Raw genomic sequence first — 20,948 nt, 5'->3', positions numbered from 1 at the left:
AAGGAGAACGGGAGCCAAGGGGGGACTAAAGGGAAACATGATCTTAGAACGAAAGAGACAAATTTCCGTGTAAGAGATAAAGTTTTAGTACTAGTCCAGAAAGAAGGTTCCGCTTTACCTTATAAGTTCGAAGGTCCTTTTTCAGTGTTAGAGAAAAGGGAAATGCACATTATGGAATTAATATGGGTAAGAGTAGAGCAAAGTCAGTGAATGTAAATTTGCCAGTGTTTGATGTGACAGTGTTACTGAGATAAATTAGTTTTGAGAAAACGCAAGAGGTATTTTAGCATTTCAAAGTTTTAGTCAGAGATCAGAAAACGGAAAAAGTAAGAGAAAAGGATAATATGATAGCTAATAGCCTCTCTAGAGGTTTCAGAATGATTAGCCTAATGACCGTTTTCTGTTTTCGCACGGATGAGTGTGTGAGTGGAGAAGCGTGCGTGTTTGATTGGATTAAAGCTTTATGCAGAATTGTTCCCCCGCTGTTTAATTCTTGTTTCTCTTTAGAAAAAAATAAATCAGTTGATTTCATTTTTTTTCTCTTTTTGGGGGGACGTATAATGGTAATTGCTGTATAGCAAAGAAAGATAAAGGAAAGGAAAATGCATCTTCGAGAAATTCTGCACCAAGGAGGCATTCGCGCATGTGTTGGAGGTGCCTGTTCTCATGATGGTTCCAGAATCGGCAGGAGTTTTGTGGAACTTGACAGGCGCCGAAGTGTCGTGAGAAACGCTGCGACTTCTGATGCAATACTTCGTCGAGAAACTTCTAAATCGTTCCGGTAATCTCGGGAGTCTGTGACGTTCGCCGTAGGCCCCGCCCCCAGAATGCCGTATAAATACAACAGACGAAGTAGGAGAAGGCAGATCATCAGTAAGAGCCATTGATCAGACCATCAGTAAGAGCCACAGATCAGATTATCAGTGAAAAATCAGCAGCAGAGATCGTCAGAGAGAGATAAGAAAAGAAGGAACCAACGAAGGATCAGAAAGGAAAAGTTGCCCGAGAATTGGTCGAATTCTGGTCAAGCCGTCTTCAGGAGTGGATGACCGAGTTATTTCGACATTGAGCAAGACTTCAGAGAAGAAACATTCTGCTAGAGGTTTTGGGGACTTCCTGCCCTTCAAGTATCAAGAGTAGACATTATTTTCTGCAATACGGAAGCAAGAAGGCGTCTACAATTAGAGTTTTCCTTTTGTGAAGCCATCGCTTCGAGTTGCAAAACTGGTCGGCAAGTACTTTCATTACCTCACTGTTCCCCTAGTTCATGCAGTGTAAGATTTTACCTTTTTTATGTAAATAGGAGACACCATTCTGCATTTATCTTTGTTAGTAAGCTTGTAAATAAACCTTTGTTGTGTTAGTGTTTCTTTCTATATTCATATCCCCAGTTTCAACTGTTGGTGTTGAATTCTTTTTGTTTATAATAATATCGAACCTGAAGCGGACCTCTCTCTCAGTTCATAACACTTATCAACTTCAATGTTATGAGATACGTATAGTTTTTCATCACATTACAAGCTGTCGTCATGTCATCATCATCATCATCATTATTGGCTGTTTGCTGGGGATTGTGGTACACATCCCCCAGCAAATACCAGGAGGCGACTGTACTGTGCTGTCTGACTGTTTGTACTTCTAACAGCGCACACACGCACACACACACACACACTGATTCAACTCCTTGTTGAACACAAAAACAGTTACCTATTGAGGATCAATTGAGTAAGTTTTAATCGTATGCATTCATTGTTGAAAAAATTAAATTTACCTAATTAAATTTATTAATAGTTTAGGATTGATCAACACATATATATTTGTATTTGTGTACATATGTAGATAAATGTGCAAATCAAATGCCATCAGGTGCACAGAGAGTAAAGAAAAGTATTTCTTACTTGTCTGGTATCTTGCCTTTAAGTGCTTGAAAATAAGCTCCTTCTAATAGTTCAATGTCTTCACAGTTGAGATGTATTGTGCAGCGATGATGTGGCATAACTGAGTTTGGCCCTACATTAGGATTTGCTCTAAAATTTGGGAGCGACTTCAGAGCAACTGAAATGTATGAAAAAAATCTTACTTTTATAAAATGTAATAAAAAATCTTACCTTTATAAAATGTAAAAGTTACAGTTATTAATTAGTAATATATACATAGTAAGTTTTACAAGTAGTAGCTTAATAAATTAGGTCACAAGTTTTACTGCAAATTTACAATATTAATAGAGCAAATCCATTCTATTACTGATGATATCAACAGACGTGAAACACGTACTGCTCATTCAGTAATATATTACAGATAAAAAGATTATAATACCATGCTTGAAATACTGGGCTAAAACAAGTTTTCATTTAATACAAACATTCTTTTCCACTTAATACACACTACGTACATTGTTGCTTCAAAAGTAAATTACAATATTGTAGTTCATCAGCAATAATTTTCTTATTTTGAACCCTGTTTGAAAGTTCTTTCATCTAAACTGCTTCAATGAAAATATAAAATGCTTTTCCACTCATGTTTTTCTTCCTGGGAGGCATTTAGATTCAAGAACTACTTCTGAACCATTGATCTCAAGACAAAATTGCAAACCATAGATCTTAAATGATTGCCCACACTGTCCACTCCCATTATTAAGAACTGATATCCAGTTACTCATGTCAGGCTACTAAACAGTAGTGCCCTTCATTCATTTTATTTTTAATTTTTTAATACTGCTGGTTTAATTTCAGTTGTTACTCACACTTGTCTTTGGGTAGCCACAAACTAGTGTTGAATATTTTATTTCCAAAATAGTTATGGCAATGTCACAAAATAATTAATCACCTTTTACTTTCCCATACTAATAGATCCAAAGGGGTGGTGGAAAGGGGCTAAACATGAATATGGACCTTACACATAGTCTTTCTAGCCTTTACCTAACATCACAATCTAACCTATGAACAATTTATAAAATTTTAAAAATGAAGTGCATTTTATTTATCTTATTCAGGTGCATGTCTGCAGGATGAAGTTAGGCACAGCTCACATGCAAAGCTCACTCTACATGAAGAGTACATCAGAAGGCTTACACCTAAATTCAGCTAAAACTAGTGTTCAAAATCAAAATTAATTTTCCTTTTCACCAGAAATGAGAGTCAGAAGAGAACACATACAAGCAGGATTAAACGCCACATGAATGAGACTACGTAGTGTACTTCCATTCCAAACACTTACCATACACTATTTCCGTGTATAAGATGACCTTTAGCTTTTGCAACAGCAGGGATCTTATGACATACTGGTTATGTGAAGATGATGTTAATACAAATGCTGTTTTACTGACTGTATCCCTATAGTTCAAAATATATGAAATAAAGCCAATTCTTTATAATGTTTTTCCTACACGTTACCTGAAAGAGAAACTATTGTTTTGTTTAAGTTTCACCACCAATCACAAACAACCCTAACAATACAATAATGTATGATGATTATCATTCGTATGACTGAATTGTTCTAAAATAGTTCTGAAATTGTGTTATTTACCACCAAAATTATGATTTTTTAATGAAAAATGAAGACTATTATATTACCCTATACTAAGGGATTCAGAGCCGATGGAATGCTGTTTTTCAATAATAACTTTTTATCAAAGCATCAGATAAAGGTCGTGAAAGTTGGCAAGTGTATATTTTATAACCCTACCTAATTTGCTGGCACTTAAGAGTAAAAGTGAGTTTCCTATGCCAGAGCCATCAAAATAGGAGATAGGGGTTTTGAATGCAATAGTGACATTAACCTATTACGTACATCATGAGGCTCCAGCCACAGTGAAGGGAAGTTTACATGAGGGAAGATGTCTCTCACTGTGTCCCTGACCACTTGCCAATTACATATTCGTTAATTTATATTATTACCCATCCTACACTTCAGATATCAGTGATGATATAAATTCTTATTCGTCCCTCACACAATGGAGGAGTTACCAGTGTACGTATACCACTAAATTTAAAGTTGTTGCTGTAGCTGAAGAAACAAATTATGTGCAGGATGCTACATGTTTTGAAAACTGAGAAGCAATATCTGAAACTGGCAAAACACACCTTTACTGCATTTAATTTACTGCATTTATTGAGTAAGATGCATTTTTAAACCTAACTTTGATAATGAACTAAAAAAAAGTATCTCCGAATTAGGTTTCATTTAGCAACTAATAGCAGTATGATGTCAGTAAAATGCAATTAGCGGACGATTTTAAGAAAGTAACCATTCACAGAATGCAAATGATGCATGACTGCTATAATGAAATAAATTAAACACACTTAACCTCTCTCATTAAAATTTGACTCTATAATGTCACTTCATACAAGAGTATGTATACAGGCAGTCCCCAGGCTACGACGGGTTTTTGGCTTACGACGCTCCGAGGTTAAGGCGCTTTTCAATTATATTTATCAGAAATTACTTCCAGGGTTACGACATGTTCCAGGGTTACGATGCCTACAACGCTCATCTGGCAGAAGAAATATGACACCAAAAATGCAAAATAATCAATATTTGAAGGTTTTTTGGATGAAAAATGCAATAAGAATGCAGTTTACATACTTTTGAATGTACCCCAAGCATTAAAAGTAAGGTTTTCTTAGGATTTTTGATGATGTTCCGGTTTACATCGATTTTTGAGTTACAACGCGTCTTAAGAACAGAACCCCTGTCGTAACCCGGGGACTGCCTGTATATGGTAAGCAAATTAATTTTCATATGGCATTACAATTTACTGACCCTAATGAATTATGATGATGCTCTACCCTTCACAAAAAATTCCCAGATTTTACAGCTTGTAGGTTTTTAGAATTTTGGATAAAAGGATTGTAAACCTTTGTAAAAAGTAATAGGTTTCCAGTTCTGAAACTTACCATTAATCTTGCACACTGGTGAAGTATAGTCTAAAGCTTTAATTGAAGCCTCAAAGTCTCTTGGCAGCGATCCAGAAGGGAGTAGTTCCAAGAAAGTTACATGAGCTGTTGCATTGGACAGTATAGTCTTTGCATAAATAATGTTTCCATCATCTGTTTCAACACCAACTACTTCATCTTTTGAACCCAGTATAATAGATTTGACTGGCTGAAAGAATTAAGAGAGATTAATAAAAAAAAAATGTTTGTAAAATCACTGGCAATAAAACATTCAACGAATCGGTTTCTAAATATAAAGAAAATTATTTCTCACAGATATAAACTTTTCCAGACCTATAATTTTGGAGGTTGTAATCTTGAGCAACATAATGACACTACAACACTGCTGATACCTACAATATATAAAAAATTTCCTTGCATTATGTCACTTCTACATTTCTTACAATGAAGTACAAAACTTCAAATGCAACAGTTTATATCATGTATAAAATCTGCAAAGTTTTGGTACACCATGCCTAAAATTATCACACCTGAAGATTCTATAGACAGCTGCTGAAATAACTGAAGGGTCAGACTAAGCGGAGGCAATAAACAGCACCAGGACTTGATTCAAAATTACGACAATTAAAAAAAACTAGAGCAAAAATACAATTAAAATTAAGGTTACCATGCTCAAAATAACATTTGATGTGACCTAATTTCATATAATCACTATACAAATGTAGTAAACTAATTTTGTGGCATGTCAGATTTAGTAATTAGCTGTATTTGAAATAAAATAGCCCTTGAACACTGGATTGCTAGAGGTGTATATCTACTTAAAGAAATATCATGAAATACTTAAGAAAAACAATTACCAGTTTTCATAACACTCTCAACTTAAGAAATTATCATAACAGTCTCTCAACTTAAAATTAACAGTTAAGTTGAATAAACTAATGTACCAACTTGAACACTGATCAAAGACATTCTCTTGATGAAAGAATTATACCTTTATTCCTGATTTCTTTCTTTTAATCTTATTTTAGTTTAGAATCTCAAAACAATGTACAGCATAGTGAAGTCCCAATGGTTCAGTTTTGAGTTACACAAAATTTACAAACCACCACATCTTTGACAAATAAACATTATTTTAAGTAAAATATTCCAGGTTTTCTGATTTCAGATGAATGTCACTTTGAAAATAAAGAAATTCTACTTTACAGAAAAAACCATGAAAAGAAAATGGTAGTACATTTCTTTTATTAATCCTAAAAGTAACTTTCCTTACTTGGTTAGTAAATATATCAGCCCCAGCCTCTGATGCAGCTCGTGCCATGGCTTGCGTTACACCTCCCATGCCTCCTTCCGGGTAAGCCCAATTTCCTAGTGCTCCATTTTGAGCCATTACATGATGCAATAGCACATATCTGTTGGAAACAGAAACTGTTAAACTAGAATATTCACATCCAAGATTTGTTTAAAAGTAAAAATGGGAGTCTAAAAAGGATTCTGACGTATGAAAAATCTATTTCTGGGCGAGGAAGCCGTGTCGCCCAGTGAAATACGTTCCTTTAGCGCTATTTCTAAGGTAAAATATTGCTAAAATACCAGAGAACTGCTAAATTGGACATGCCAGAATATTCTGACTCGCTCACCCTTTCTAAAAGGGTGTCGGTATGAATCTGGGGCGAGTGAAAAACACTACCACAGCAGCCTCTCCAATTAACCTTTTCCACATCAAAACCCTTCAGAAAAGGGGAGCCGTGCTACGGCTCACTCCCTGCTACCGCGAAGGTAGCGTCAGGCCGACATACCTGCAGATAGCATTCTAGCTTGGTGACTAAGTAGGGTGGGATTTCACTGGGCGACACGGCTTCCTCGCCCAGAAATAGATTTTTCCTACGTCAAAATCCCTTTTCTGGGCTCAGCCGTGTCGCTCCGTGAAATTGTACCAGAGAAAACACCAAGCTAAAGACATATAAGTTAAATGACAATACAAAAAATAAAGGGTTGAAAGTGAAAAACAATTAAAAAATGTGAGAATATAATAAACTAAGATACACATAATATAAAAATATATCACAGCCTTAATAGACACCATATTTTAAGGCTAAAAATTTATATAAAATTCAGTTACAAAAAATACAGATTTAAATTGTAATACAATAACAATATGTACAAATACAACTTAAACTCTAAATATGAACACCATAGGATGGGCTGAGGTAGCTTAGGTAGATTGTTAATGAGGCTGGCGGAAAGGAAATGAGGAAAAATTAAAGCCACTGCAAATTGTTCATGTTGTAGCAGGGGACAATGGTCTGCCCTCTGCTACTGTCGGGTATTTAAGAGCCTCCAAGGACTTAAGGTAATGGCGTTTAAAAACTGAGGGTGACTTCCAACCAGTGTACTTTTTAAGATCATCAAAACACATATACTTGAAAAAGTTAATAGTTGTTGCTATAGCTCGGATGTCATGTACCTTCGGAAATGACCCTGGATTAGCTTTCTTTATAAAATACAAAATTTGTTGCCTTATGCCCTTTAGAGAAATGGTCCCCCCAGCTTCCCTAATGAAAAGCGGCCCTTTCGAATGGTCAGATGTCCTAGAAAGGAAATCCTTCAGTGTTTGCACAGGGCACAATGATGGATCCTGCGGAAGCGGGACAATTTTCCATGGTGACCACCTATCTAAAGGGTCCTCATTCTTGGTGAGAAATGTTTGATTTGGTGAAAGCAACACGTCCCCCGAAGGTAAAAATTCTATATGGCCTGGGTCTCTAGATAAAGCTGACAACTCTGAAACCCTAGCACCTGAAGCCAGACTTAACAAAAATAGTGTCTTACGCAATAAGGATTGATAATCACACCCTAAGTTGTCTGTATCCGAAGCGAGCTTAAGTACATCGTTAAGAAACCATGACACCGTCGACGGTCTCTGTACAGGCCGAAGATGTGCACATGCCCTCGGAATAGACGTGAAGTAAGACTCAGTTAAATTGATACCAAATCCGATCTGGAAAATCTTTTTCAAGGCTGCTTTCGTAGTTGTAATTGTGCTAGCCGCCAAACCCTGTTCAAATAAATTCCTGAAGAAGGTGATAGCTATATTAACTGACATACTTTGTATTGGACGCGTTGAGGAATGCCGCCAATTTCTTAACTGCTGAATCATATTGGCGGAGTGTTGATTCCCTTTTGTCTGACTCCAAGAACGAAATGTTTTCTGGGTCCTCACCCCTCCGTCCTGCAAACTTCATGAAATCCATAAAGTTAGGGTTTTGTGAAGACCTGAGGAATCGAACACAGTCTTCATTTGTACTTGTTGTGACAAGCTCGAGTTCAGAACCTTCAGGAGAAGGTTCACTGGAGGAAATAAGTAAATTTTCTGCCACTGGTTCCAATCTATGGTCAGAGCGTCTGTAGCGTAGGCCAGAGGGTCCAGGTTGGGGGCCACGTAACATGGGAGTTTGTGGTTCGCCTCTGTAGCAAACAGATCCACTTCCAGACCCGGTACTATGCTGCAAACCTTCTTGAATGACTTCCAGTCCAGTGACCATTCTGATTCCAGTGGGACTGAGCGAGAAAGTGCATCCGCTACTACGTTCTGAACTCCTGCCAGGTGAGTAGCTGACAGATGCCAGGTGTTCTTGGCTGCTAGAGAGAAGATTGCTATCATTACGTGGTTCACATGGCTTGATTTTGAACCGCTCTGTTTATGCAGTGCACTACTACTGCACTGTCGAGAACCAACCTGATATGTGTCCTCTTTGGCGGGCGAAGTTTCCTCAACGTAAGAAACACAGCCATAGCCTCCAGGACGTTGATGTGGAGCTTCTGGAACTGAGTCGACCACGTCCCCTGAACCTTCTCGTACTGCAAGTATCCCCCCCCAACCCGTCAGACACACATCCGTGTGCACCACTAAGGACGGGGGAGGAAACTGCAGCGGAATAGTCTTCGCCAAGTTTGATGCCTTCGACCAAGGCCGAAGACGTTTCTTCAGGATCGCTGGCAACGGAGCAAGCCTGTCCCGGAACCTTGCATTGGCCTTCGAACGCCAAACTCGATTGATATCCTTGAGCTTGGCCTTCAGCAGGACGTCTGTCACGGAAGCAAACTGGAGAGAGCCTAAGATCCTCTCCTGGCTCCTCCTGGACGTCTTTTTGGATTTCAAGAATTGCCTTGTCGCCTTTGCAATCTCCTTTCTCTTTGCTGATGGAATGGAAAGAGTATGCGAATCCAAGTCCCATTGGATACCTAGCCACTGGAACCTTGACTCTGGAGTCAGGCGGGACTTGCCCCTGTTGATTTTGAACCCTAGGTGTTCTAGGAAAGTCATGACTTTTTTCGTGGCTTTCATACACTTGTCCTTGTCCATCTCCCACACCAGCCAATCGTCCAGATACGCTACTACCATTATACCCTGAGACCTTAGCTCCTGCACCACCAACTCCGCTAGCTTCGTAAAAATCCTTGGAGCTATATTGAGCCCGAAGGGCATTACTTTGAAGGAGAAGGCTTCCTTCCCTAATTTGAAGCCTAGGAACGGACGGAAGTGCCGAGCTATCGGGACATGATAGTAGGCGTCTGTAAGATCTATAGAGGTGGTGATGGCCCCACGGGGAAGTAAGGTTCGCACCTGAGAGATGGTCAGCATTTTGAACTTGTCGCAACGAATGTACATGTTTAAACGGGACAAGTCTAAGATCACCCTTCTCTTGTCGGTGCCTTTTTTCGGAACACTGAACAAGTGTCCCTGGAACTTCAGTTTCCTGGTTCTCAACACTGCTCCCTTTTGGAGAAGCTCCTGGGAGCAGTCTACCAACTCCTGTGTTGGTTCTTGATAGAAGGTGTTGGGTGGAGGAGGACCTTTCATCCAACTCTAGCCTAGGCCTCTGGATACTATGCTTTTTGCCCAATTGCTGAAACCCTAACGATGACGAAAGTGGTACAGCCTGCCTCCTACCTGTGAATCCTCATTGAGAGGATGAGGGTCTTGTCCCTCTTCCTGTTCTTGTACCTCTAGCTCGGCTAGAGGCTCTGGTTCCGCCACGTTGGCGAAAGGAACCCCTTGCTCTGCCACCCCTCCCAAACCTGTTAAAAGGCTGAAATGCCTGAGACTCAAAGGTTGGGTTAAAGGCAGGCGACACTGCGTACGGTGTTGGAGCTTGCTGGGTAGGAGACGAGGCAAACGAACCAATTGATGCTGAGGCTGTGGCTTGGAGGTCGAAGGCTGTGGTACTTGCTGTACTGGTACAGCTTGGACTAAAGCTTGTTGTTGAGCTGGCTGGAAAGGTTGGAACCTCCTTTGTTTCTTCCTTGGCCTCGAACCTGAGGAGGAGGACTCTGGTTTCCTTTTATGTGGAATACCCCAGCGTAACCTGATGCTTTGGTTCAGGCGTGCTGCCTCATGCTGAACCTCGTTAACCACTGAGGGCGGGAATAGATCTGCGCCCCAAATTGAAGAAGCCAGAAGCTTGTTCGGTTCATGCCTAATCGTAGCTTCGGATAGGACATGCTTCCTGCAATTTCTCCTAGGCACCGCAAAATCATACAGATCACATTGCATGCTCAACAGTAATGACTTTGCGATAACCTTAAACAGTGGCTCCTGTGCGTACTCATGAGCCGCCGTCTCAGTCCTAGGCTGTCGGATGCTCTGTTTGAATTAGAGCATCCGACAGCCTAGGAAGGCGTTCACTGAACATAGTGATTGCACAATCCGGCTTAAGCTTCCCCACAGAGAAGGTTGCCGGCAGATCTACCCACAAATCCTCCCCGCTCGGAAGAAGCAGTAATGTAGGGTCTGTTTCTCTAAGCTGGGGCATGGGCTCATCACGTGTCACTGCTTGAAGAGTAAGCTCTACCACCTTAGTTGTAAAAGGTAACGGGTTCTCTTCGTCTGTCGTGAACATAGTGAACGGGCTCTTAAAGGCTGTGATCCTAGTGTTCGCGCAGTTCCACTCCTCCAAACTGCGGACCCATGATTGTTGGGCCTGGTCCCTGGAAAGGATGACTGTTTCCTTCAGAACCTTATCCTCCCTAACAAGAGCAGCCTCCGTAAGCCGGACATAGCCGATGAAAGGGGGCTGCAAGCCTGCGGGGAAGAACTCAAAGTCCTCGAGTCTCCAGGTACCGCAGCCTTCTATCGTTAACATCCCATTAATGTATGGAGCGAAGTTCGCTACCCTCCAAGGGTTACTTGGATGAAAGGGAGGGAGAGTGGAACTGTCCGGCATATTCTGGCCTTGCACTAGGTTACTAGGATGGGCCGAACCTGCTGCACCCTGCTGAAGACCCACAATTAGAGACTCCTGAGCGCCCAGTCTCTTAATCACCACCTCAAACCTTGCCGTAACTGTATTGACTAAGGTTCCTAGGTTATTGACCTGTTTTGAAATATTCGTGTTGAACAGATCCTGCCCAGTGGGAGAGGAATCCTCCTTCTCCTCTGGTACCTTATGAGGTATCAGGCCCTTAGAAGTTGATGGTAAAGGGCTCGAAGGGGAATGGTAAGATTTCCCCTCCTTTGACCTTGGTTTAGAGGGCTTTGATAGGGACTTCTGCCTGGTTTTAGTATCTCCGGTATGGGATGCCGGAACACTGTTGGGGGGGTTGCCATATGATGTTTTTGGTACTGAAGCTCTTTTTTGCAGTGTTTTTGCCTGAAGTTTCTTCACTTTATGTATCATCGAGGAGGGTTGCAACCTAGGAGGCATACCCCCGGTGAAACCATGGCATGATTTAGAAGAAGAAGGAGTGGAAGAGTTAGAAGTACTCAAGGAATGACCTTGAGGACTTAGAAGGCTAGCCTCATCAACGCTCTTACCAATACCCATATTAGGTGAAATGGGTACATCTTCGGTAACCGGAATTGGCACTCCTCCCAACACAAGCTCCGGTAACTCCTCGTCTTGTTGTTGCGATACCAGTTCTTGAATAGTATCAATTATGGGAGCTGCAACTTCTGGGACTACGTAGGCGGTTTGTTTTCCTGCCGGGAAGATTAAAGCCGCCATGTCCTGGGAAAGGATGTAAGGCTTCGACTTCCCAACATTCCGTCCAAAGCCTCCTACCCAAACCTTGAGGGTGGAGAGAGCAGCATCCCTTGCAGACTGATCCGCCTGTAAGAAACGAAATATGTTAACCTTGAGCTTAACTTACTATGCTATCGGAGACGATAGGGCTAAAAGTTCAGTAAGATACCATATTATTACAAAGACCATATTAAAGGTAGAAGCGCAGGGAACGGGTGACTTACCGAAGAAGTAACCCGAGCTACCAACTCGTAGCAAGCAAAACAGTTTTCGTGATGCCACACTACGGAGTTCTCTAACAGCACAGCGCAGGGGGCATGGCCCCGGCAAACATCGTGCCCGCAAGGATCCTGGAGGACAGCATTATAGCCGGCAACCAGACATTGGGTGGCCTGTAAATATAATGATACATGAGTATCGCCATGTAACAAGATATGAGACGCTCAAGGAAACATGATATTGTGCCGGAGTGACCCGGACTAAACAGACATATGCATCCCGGGAACTCATGCTAAGCGCATAAAAATCAACCCGGAACCGTGGTAGCCCGGAGGACAATACATTCCGGGTAACCCGGAACCTCCTATTGAAGCTACCCGATCAGGGAGAATGAAATACAAAGGCACTAGCAACGGGCTATCCCGGGCGGCAATGAACCCGGAGGTTCAATGTACTAATTAAAAGAAACAATAAATAAATAAAAAATCTATACTAAAATCTCCGCCTAGGGAGGTACAACCTCCTGAAAACAAAACCCTCAACGATGCCGGAGAGGCCGGAATGCAAACCCGCCATGGGCGGGGAGGGAATGTCTAAGGCGGGAGGGTGAAAACATTCAAAGAGGCGGGAGAAGCCGAGCACGCCCAGACTACCACCAACTCCGAAGAAGGTCGGCTGAGAAGCGACGTTTTTGACAACCTATTGCTCATGAAAAGCCATATTCACAGAGTTCATTACTTGGAGAGGAGATTGAGGCTGCAAGTTTATGAGAAGAAACAGAACAACAGCCCTTCTTTTGATGTGCAACAAAGATTTGATATCAGTGAAACAGGTGAAGCAAGAGGTGGGTGGGGCAATACTTCTGCCTGTGCTTGTCAAGTGTCTGGTTTGTATGTTGTTTTTACATTGTAGGAACTTGTGGTTATTCAGCAACGGGACCAACAGCTTTACATGACTTCCAAACCATGTCAGGAGTGAACTTCTATCACCAGAAGTCAAATAGATGATGCAAGAACAAAGGCTCATCTCTTTACTGGGGTTCAAAAAGTCTGTCTTTCATCTTCCAGACAACATACTGGCATCCATTCACTGGTTGACCTTCAGATCAATTATTGATTTATGTGGCGAAAATGAAGTCAAGAAGTTTTATGGGTTGAGGTTCCTCAGCATGAGAAAGAGGAAAAATAACATTGAAAAGAAGCAGATGAAGGCCTATTCACATTCTTCTCTTCATGTTTGAATGAGACTTAGAAAAAAAAAAGGGGGGGGAGGGATTGGACAGGACACCACAATCTTTCACAGGGAAGATGAAATCCAGATTCCCAAAGAATTTAATTGGGCATATGGAGATTATAAGAGATAAACAAAAATCACTGAGCAGTAGAGTGAGAAATAAATATCCCAACTGATGCAATCACATATTGGATCTGGGAAGGGAAGTAGGAGAGGAATCCAGTTCCTCCCTGACGACAACTACCCAAAAACGGTTGGAGGGTTTGGACGGAACGTAGGGAAGGCTAAGCCGTATATTCTGTCCCGAGATATGGCGACTTTGCTCTTCCCAGCCGGAAAATCTGCCGGATACGTCGATCCAAAAGTAGCGCCACCGATTATCAAATCAATCCAAGACTCAGTTATTGAACAGCAAGAGGCGGAATTGCCGGACCTTGGACTAGAGGAAGTCTCACTTGAAGTGGTTGAGGATTTGCCGTTACGCTAGGCACGGGTACAGGTAACAGTGTTAATGAGGCTAGCTTAGTTAGTCACCGGGATCTTTCCTTGAGTGACTCTGATTCTTCCTCTCCTTCTACTTCCAATTCCTTCATGGGTTTCACAGGAGGTTTGCCCCCTCCCAGGTTGCACTCCTTCTCTGTGATTCCTAAACTAAAGAAAAAACCTGCGGTAAAACCTTGCTTAAAGGCAGATCAGAGACAATGCCAAGGCCTGGGCAGTCACCAGAGGTTCATACACATATTAAAACTAAATAAAGTCGCTTTCCAAACCTTCAATCCCAAGGTCTCAAGGAGGGAATTCTTCCTATTGCCCTACCAGTCCCATCCATTAACTTCTAGGGACCGGATACCTCTTAAGGTACCGCAAGAGGGGACAGGATGATTCTGCTTCCGTTGACCAAGTTCAGTTCAACACAAATATTCTAAATCAGGTCAGTAGCCTTGGTAGCTTACTCAGCTCAGTTGCAGCAAGGTTTGAAGAAGTGTTTAGCAGGTTAGGTGCTCAGGACTCCCTGATTGCAGGTCTCAGAGGAGTCGGCAGTTCGGCCCCTTCTAGTAGCTTGATGCAAGCTCAGAGCATGCCTGACGGGTCCACGCTCCCTCCTTTCCACCCCGGTAATCCCTGGAGGGTGGCTAACTTCGCTCCGTTTGTCAATGGGATGTTGACTATAGAAGGTTGCGGCACACGTAGGCTCGAGGATTTCGAGTTTTTCCCCGAAGGTTTACAGCCTCCATTTATAGGCTATGTTAGGCTTACGGAGGCAGCTCTGGTTAGAGAGGATAAGGTCCCCAAGGAGACTGTATCTTTCTAGAAGATCAGGCTCACAAACATGGATACGGAGCCTAGAAGAGTGGGACTGCTCAAATACTAGAGTAACAGCTTTTAAAAGTCCTTTCACCATGTTTACAACTGATGTCGGGAACCCCTTACCTTTTACATCAAAGGTAGCAGAACTTACACTCCAGGCAGTGACTCGAGAAGAAGCCCATGCACCAGCTTAGGGAGACAGATCCCACATCTTTACTACTCCCAGGTAGGGAGGATTTGTGGGAGGATTTGCCAGCTACGTTCTCGGTAGGCAAGCTGAAGCCAGATTGTGCAATCACCTTGTTTAGTGAACGCCTTCCTAGGCTGTCAGACGCATTGATCCAAGCCGAATTTGACGCTAAGACACGTCTCGCAAGGTCTCTTAACTCCCTAGTGATGACAGAGACGGCGGCTCGGGAGTACGCTCAGGAGCTGCTGTTTAAGGTCATTGCGAAGTCGTTACTTTTAAGCATGCAATGTGACTTGTACGACTTTGCGATTGCTAGGAGAAAATTGCAGGAAGCATGTTCTATCTGAGGCTACGATCAGGCACGAACCCAACAAGCTTCTAGCTTCCTCAATCTGGGGTGCAGATCTCTTCCCAGCTTCAGCAGTAACCGAGGTTCGAGCGAGGCATCACGTCTTAACCAAAGCATCAGGTTGCGTTGTTGGGGAATCCCTTTCAAAAGGAAATCAGAGTCTTCTTCCTCCAGTTTTAGGGCTAGGAAGAGGCAAAGGAAGTTCCAACCTTTCCAAGTCCCGCAACAGCATCCTGTGCTACAAGCTGTTCCAATTCAACAGGTATCCCAGCCTTCGACTTCTAAGGCTCAGCCTCAGCAACAGCATCAATTTGTCTTCCTTTCGCCGCCGTCTAACCAACAGGTCTCCTCACAGTATTCAGTGTCGCCCGCTTTTAACACCCCGGTCTATGAGAGTCGGGCATTTCACCCCTTTACCAGAGTTGCTAGGGGTGGCAGGGCTAGAGGATCCTTTCGCCAGCGCGGATGGAGCCAGAGCCCAAGGGCGAACTAGAAGGTTGGGCAAGGTTCATGGCAGAGGATCTCGGCCTCATCATCTCAATGAAGTTTCTCAGGTAGGAGGCAGGCTGTACCGTCTTTCGTCATCGTTGGGGGTTCAGCAGTTGGGCAAAAAGCATAGTATCCAGGAACCAACGCAGGAATTGATGGATTACTCCAAGGACCTTCTCCAGAAGGGAGCAATCTCCAGGACGAAGAAATTGAAGTTTCAGGGTCGTCTATTCAGCGTCCCAAAGAAAGGGACCGACAAAAGAAGGGTGATCTTAGACTTGTCCCGTCTAAATTTGTACATTCGTTGCGACAAGTTCAAAATGCTGACCATCTCTCAGGTGCGGACCTTACTTCCCGTGGGGCCGTCACCACCTCTATAGATCTTACAGATGCCTACTATCATGTCCCGATAGCTCGGCACTTCCGACCATTCCTCGGCTTCAAAACTAGGGAAAGAAGCCTACTCCTTCAAAGTAATGCCCTTCGGGCTAAATATAGCACCAAGGGTTTTCACGAAACTGGCGGAGGCAGTGGTGCAGGAGCTAAGATCCCAGGGTATATTGGTGGTGGCGTACCTAGACGATTGGCTAATCTGGGAGATGGACAAAGGCAAATGTATGAAAGCCACGGACAAGGTCATGTCTTTCCTGGAATATTTAGGGTTCAAGATCAACAGGACCAAGTCCCGGTTGACTCCAGAGGCTCGCTCCAGTTTGCCTCAGTCACGGACGTTCTCTTGAAAGCCAAGCTCAAGGACATCAATCGAGTTTGGCGTTCGAAGGCAAATGCCAAGTGTCGGGACAAGTTCGCCCGGATACCTCTGATTCTCAGAAAACGCCTGCGCCCATGGACAAAGGCGCCAACCTAGCCAAGGAGTTACGTTGCAGTTTCCTCCCCCGTCCCTAGTGGTGCATATGGACGCATCGCTGACAGGTTGGGGAGGTTATTCACAGCACGAGAAGGTTCAGGGAACTTGGTCACCTCACTTCCAAACACTTCACATCAACATTCTTGAAGCTATGGCAGTGTTTCTGACTTTAAAAAAGCTCCGTCCTCCAATGAAGACTCATATCAGGTTGGTCCTCGACAGTGCAGTAGTAGTACACTGTATAAACAGAGGTGGTTCAAAGTCAAGTCATGTGAACCACGTGATGATAGCAATCTTTTCTCTAGCAGCCAAGAACACCTGGCATCTGTCGGCTACTCACCTGGCAGGAGTCCACAATGTAGTGGCAGGCGCCCTGTCTCGGTCGCTCCCTCTGGAATCAGAATGGTCGCTGGACCAAGAATCCTTCGAGAGGGTTTGCCAAAGAGTACCAGGTCTAGAAGTAGATCTGTTTGCCACAGAGGCAAACCACAAGCTGCCTTGTTACATAGCCCCCAATCTGGACCCTCTGGCATACGCTACGGACGCCTGAGCATAGATTGGAACCAGTGAGGGGGGCGAAGATCTATTTATTCCCTCCAGTGAACCTTCTCCTGAAGGTGCTGCACAAGTTGAGATCCTTCGAAGGTCAGGTGGCTCTCATAGCCCCTCATGGCCCAAGAGCAATCTGTTTCCCTTCTCCTGGAACTAGGTCTTCGCCCTCACCCTCTCCCGGACTTGAGACTATCGCAACAAGTTCAAATGAGGACTGTGTTCGATTCCTCAGGTCTTCACAAAACCCTAACTTTAGGATTTCATGAAGTTTGCAGGTAAGAGAGTAGGCGACATTGATCCACAGAACATGTTGTTCTTGGAGTCAGACAAGAGAGAGTCTACGCTTCGCCAGTATGACTCAGCAGTTAAGAAATTGTCTTCGTTCCTCAGAGAATCAAATATCAAAGTAATGACATTGAAACGTGGCCATAACCTTCTTCAGGTCGTTTGTTTGAACAAGGCTTGGCAGCTGCAACAATAACAACCACTAAGTCAGCTCTGAAAAAGATTTTTCTTCTCGGGTTTGGTATCAATCTAACCGAGTCTTATTTCACCTCTATCCCAAGGGCATGTGCACGTCTACGGCCCATTCACAGACCGACGTCAGTGTCATGGTTTCTTAATGATGTTCTTAGGTTAGCCTCGGAAACAGACAACTTCAAATGTGATTACCAAACCATTTTGTGTAAAACTCAGTTCTTATTGAGTCTAGCTTTCAGGTGCCAGAATATCAGAGCTGTCATCTTTATCTAGAGATGAAGCGCATATTGAGTTCCTTTCCTCGCGGGGGACGTGTTGCTTTCGCCAAATAAGCAATTTCTAGCTAAGAATGAAGACCCCTTGATGAGGTGGTCTCCATGGAAGATTGTCCCGCTTCCGCAGGATCCATCGTTATGTCCTGTTAAAACTCTTAAGGACTATTTATCTAGGACGTCTACCTATTCCGAAGGCCCCCTTTTCATTAGAAAAGATGGTGGTACACTATCTCTAAAAAGGCATTAGGCAGCAGATTTTATATTTTAATCAAGAAAGCCAGCCCGGGGTCATTCCCCAAGGTGCATGACATTCGGGCAATAGCAACTTCTGTTAACTTCTTCAAATATATGGACTTTGATGATCTGAAGAAGTATACTGGTTGGAAGTCACCCTTGGTTTTCAAAAAGCACTACCTTAAGTCTTAGAGGATCTTAAATATCATGCAATAGCTGCAGGAAGGCCAGTGTCTCCTATGCTACATCATTATAGTACCGTCCTTGTGTCATATGAATCTTTTCAATTATGCCAGCCTCATTAACATTTTACCTACCTCAGCAAATGCCTTAGCTATTAGAATAAGTGTATAATCGTGTATAGTTTTACGTACATACAATTATCTGTAATTATTTTATTATGTATGTGACTTGTTGCAAATGTTGCCACATGTTTTGGCTATATAGTATATTTTGTAAATAAATTGTATTTTTTCCAATTCTAAACTATTTTATTATTTCCTTTGATTTCATTAATAGATTTTTCCTTTCAGGATAGTATAGCTTGGTGTTTCTCTGGTACAATTTCACGGAGCGACACGGCTGAGCCCAGAAAAGGGAGGGGTTTTGACGTAGGAAAAATCTATTTCTGGGCGAGGAAGCCGTGTCGCGAGTGAAATCCCCCCCTTTTTTCCTTTTTTCCCCCCTTGCTGTGCACCAAGCTTCTTTGCTATCGATAAGTATGACGCCGCAGTCCCCTTCAACAGGGTAGCTGGGTGTGACCTATAGGTCGGCTCCCCGTTTTCAGGGTCTTTTTGATGAGGAAAAGGCTAATTGGAGGGGTTGCTGTGGTAGTGTTTAACACTCGCCCCAGTTCTATACCGACACCTTTTATTTAGGTGAGCGAGTCAGAGACTTCTGACATGTCCAATTTAGCAGTTCTCTGGTATCATAGCAATATTTTACTAGAAATAGTGCTAAAGGGGACACATTTCACTGGGCGACCCAAGGCTTCCTCGCCCAGAAATAGATTTTTCCTACGTCAAAATCCCTTTTTTACAAGGACCAGATTCATTCAAGTATAATGTGAAGAGGAGGTAAAGTTCCAAACTAACAGGTAGTTGCTATGAGGGATGATTTTGAGAACAAGAGTCCCACTCAAAGTAATTCACTTAAAAAACTTTTAAAAAATGTAGTGTCCATATGAAGGACAGTAGTATGTACAACTAAGAAGGCAGTTCATGTGGCCAATAACATTAAGTATCATTGTATTACAAGTAGTACTCACAGCAAAATACATTTTTAAGTTAAAATGATACAGAAAATGATGCAGAAAATTCCTTTAATTCCAATTTTAATAGTAGTTATACAAATGTTTACTGGCCAACTGAATACTGAATCTATTCATTCAAATATCTTTTAGAGGTAAAGCTGCAACGTTGGTTGAAAAGTCCAATGACTATGAAAAGGTAAAGTCAAAAGTGAATTGATACCAAAAACATTAGGCGTTTTCCTGAAGGAAAATACCATACTAGATACACATGGAATACAAAAGAGAAGTGTTGTGGCAAGACTGGTAGATATGTTTTGGGGGGTGTCAAGACCGAAAATGAAGGAAGACTAAGACTTCTTGAGCTCATCTTCCTAACTGTTACCCAAGCAATTACTGACAAAAGGGAAAGGTCAAGGTGATGAGAAAAATGAAATGCTAGTTTGTTAATATGAATTCCTCTTTTTTTTCAATGTTACTACTAAGAAAATATTCCAATTCCCTAAATTTACAGCAAAAATTATTATCTGTTCATAACATACTAAATGATGCTGAACTGGAAACTTTCACTCACAAGCAACTAAACCTTAAGTGTTTTGAATCACCATCATTTTAAATCTGATCCACATTACGATTTCTCAGTGTAAGAAGACCTAATTGTTCTTTGACCTAATTCCAAAATAAGATGTCACTGTCATACTGAACATCTAAACTTTAAATTGATACTTTCAACATGACTTACCCACTTCCAGGAGTGCTTGGACTTATCATGGCTCCAATCACACTATCTGTAGCTAACGTGCATTTAAGAGGTTCTGATTCCAGCCATCTCTCCAATATTTGTCTTGCAGGTGCAGTCATAAGTTCATAAAACTGAGGGAAATCTTTCCCAATTGTAGTTGCTAGCAAAGAAAATTAAATAATACACTAAATACAAATTTTTAAAATGTCACCAATGAAGTGATATTCCACACAAGTTTTACATATTGTGTTATTTATTCTAATCCACTGAGCATTACTTCAAGTTACCTGCTTGCATTAATGGAGCAAACTTTCTGACCTCCTTGAACTTATCCAGAAAGTTTGATTCAAATAATTTTCCAACATCTGGAGGTACGTTATCTAGTAGGGGTGCTATAGCTTCAGCACACTTATTTAGTTGATTTTCCAGGGAGACCATAGACTAAAAAGAAAGTCATATAGTATACCCAAATAAATATTTAAAAATTAAAAATACCAGGTCAGATTAATCAAGAAGCATTAAATTTATCTAAAACCCTAGCCCAACATAAGATTTATCACCAAGAAAAACAAAAGGCAGAGTATATGAGATTGGTGGCAAATGCTTTACTTTCCTGGTGGAAAGGAATTAGAGCCACAATTAATAAAGATGAAGAGCACCGACAAAAAAAGTACTTAAAGACAGTGTGAAATTAAGCCACAAAAAGTCCAGCTGATCATTCTTCCATAAATGGCCAGCTTGTTTTCTGTGGTTGGCCATATTACGAGCAATATTAAACCATCGAGACGAAACTTATTTCAGAAGGAATTCTCCTCTCAATAATTGTTTAAAGGTAATCATTTA

General features: G+C 42.0%; 1 protein-coding gene across 2 annotated transcripts in view; it reads right to left on the bottom strand.

The window, feature by feature from the left end:
• Positions 1 to 20,948, bottom strand: part of LOC135213691 (pyridine nucleotide-disulfide oxidoreductase domain-containing protein 2-like) — a 158,530-nt gene that overhangs the window by 25,876 nt on the left and 111,706 nt on the right. For both annotated transcript variants that reach the window (XM_064247779.1, XM_064247780.1), the window contains exons 4-8: positions 20,393 to 20,546; positions 20,106 to 20,265; positions 6,166 to 6,304; positions 4,896 to 5,103; positions 1,899 to 2,055 (exon numbers count right to left, since the gene is read on the bottom strand). In XM_064247779.1, coding sequence (XP_064103849.1) covers positions 1,899 to 2,055; positions 4,896 to 5,103; positions 6,166 to 6,304; positions 20,106 to 20,265; positions 20,393 to 20,546 — 818 coding nt within the window. The remainder of the gene's footprint in view (positions 1 to 1,898; positions 2,056 to 4,895; positions 5,104 to 6,165; positions 6,305 to 20,105; positions 20,266 to 20,392; positions 20,547 to 20,948) is intronic.

This window comes from Macrobrachium nipponense, chromosome 43 (assembly GCF_015104395.2).
Source record: "Macrobrachium nipponense isolate FS-2020 chromosome 43, ASM1510439v2, whole genome shotgun sequence".
NCBI classification, from domain to species: Eukaryota; Metazoa; Arthropoda; class Malacostraca; order Decapoda; family Palaemonidae; genus Macrobrachium; species Macrobrachium nipponense.
This window is presented reverse-complemented; position numbering and strand designations above follow the sequence as displayed.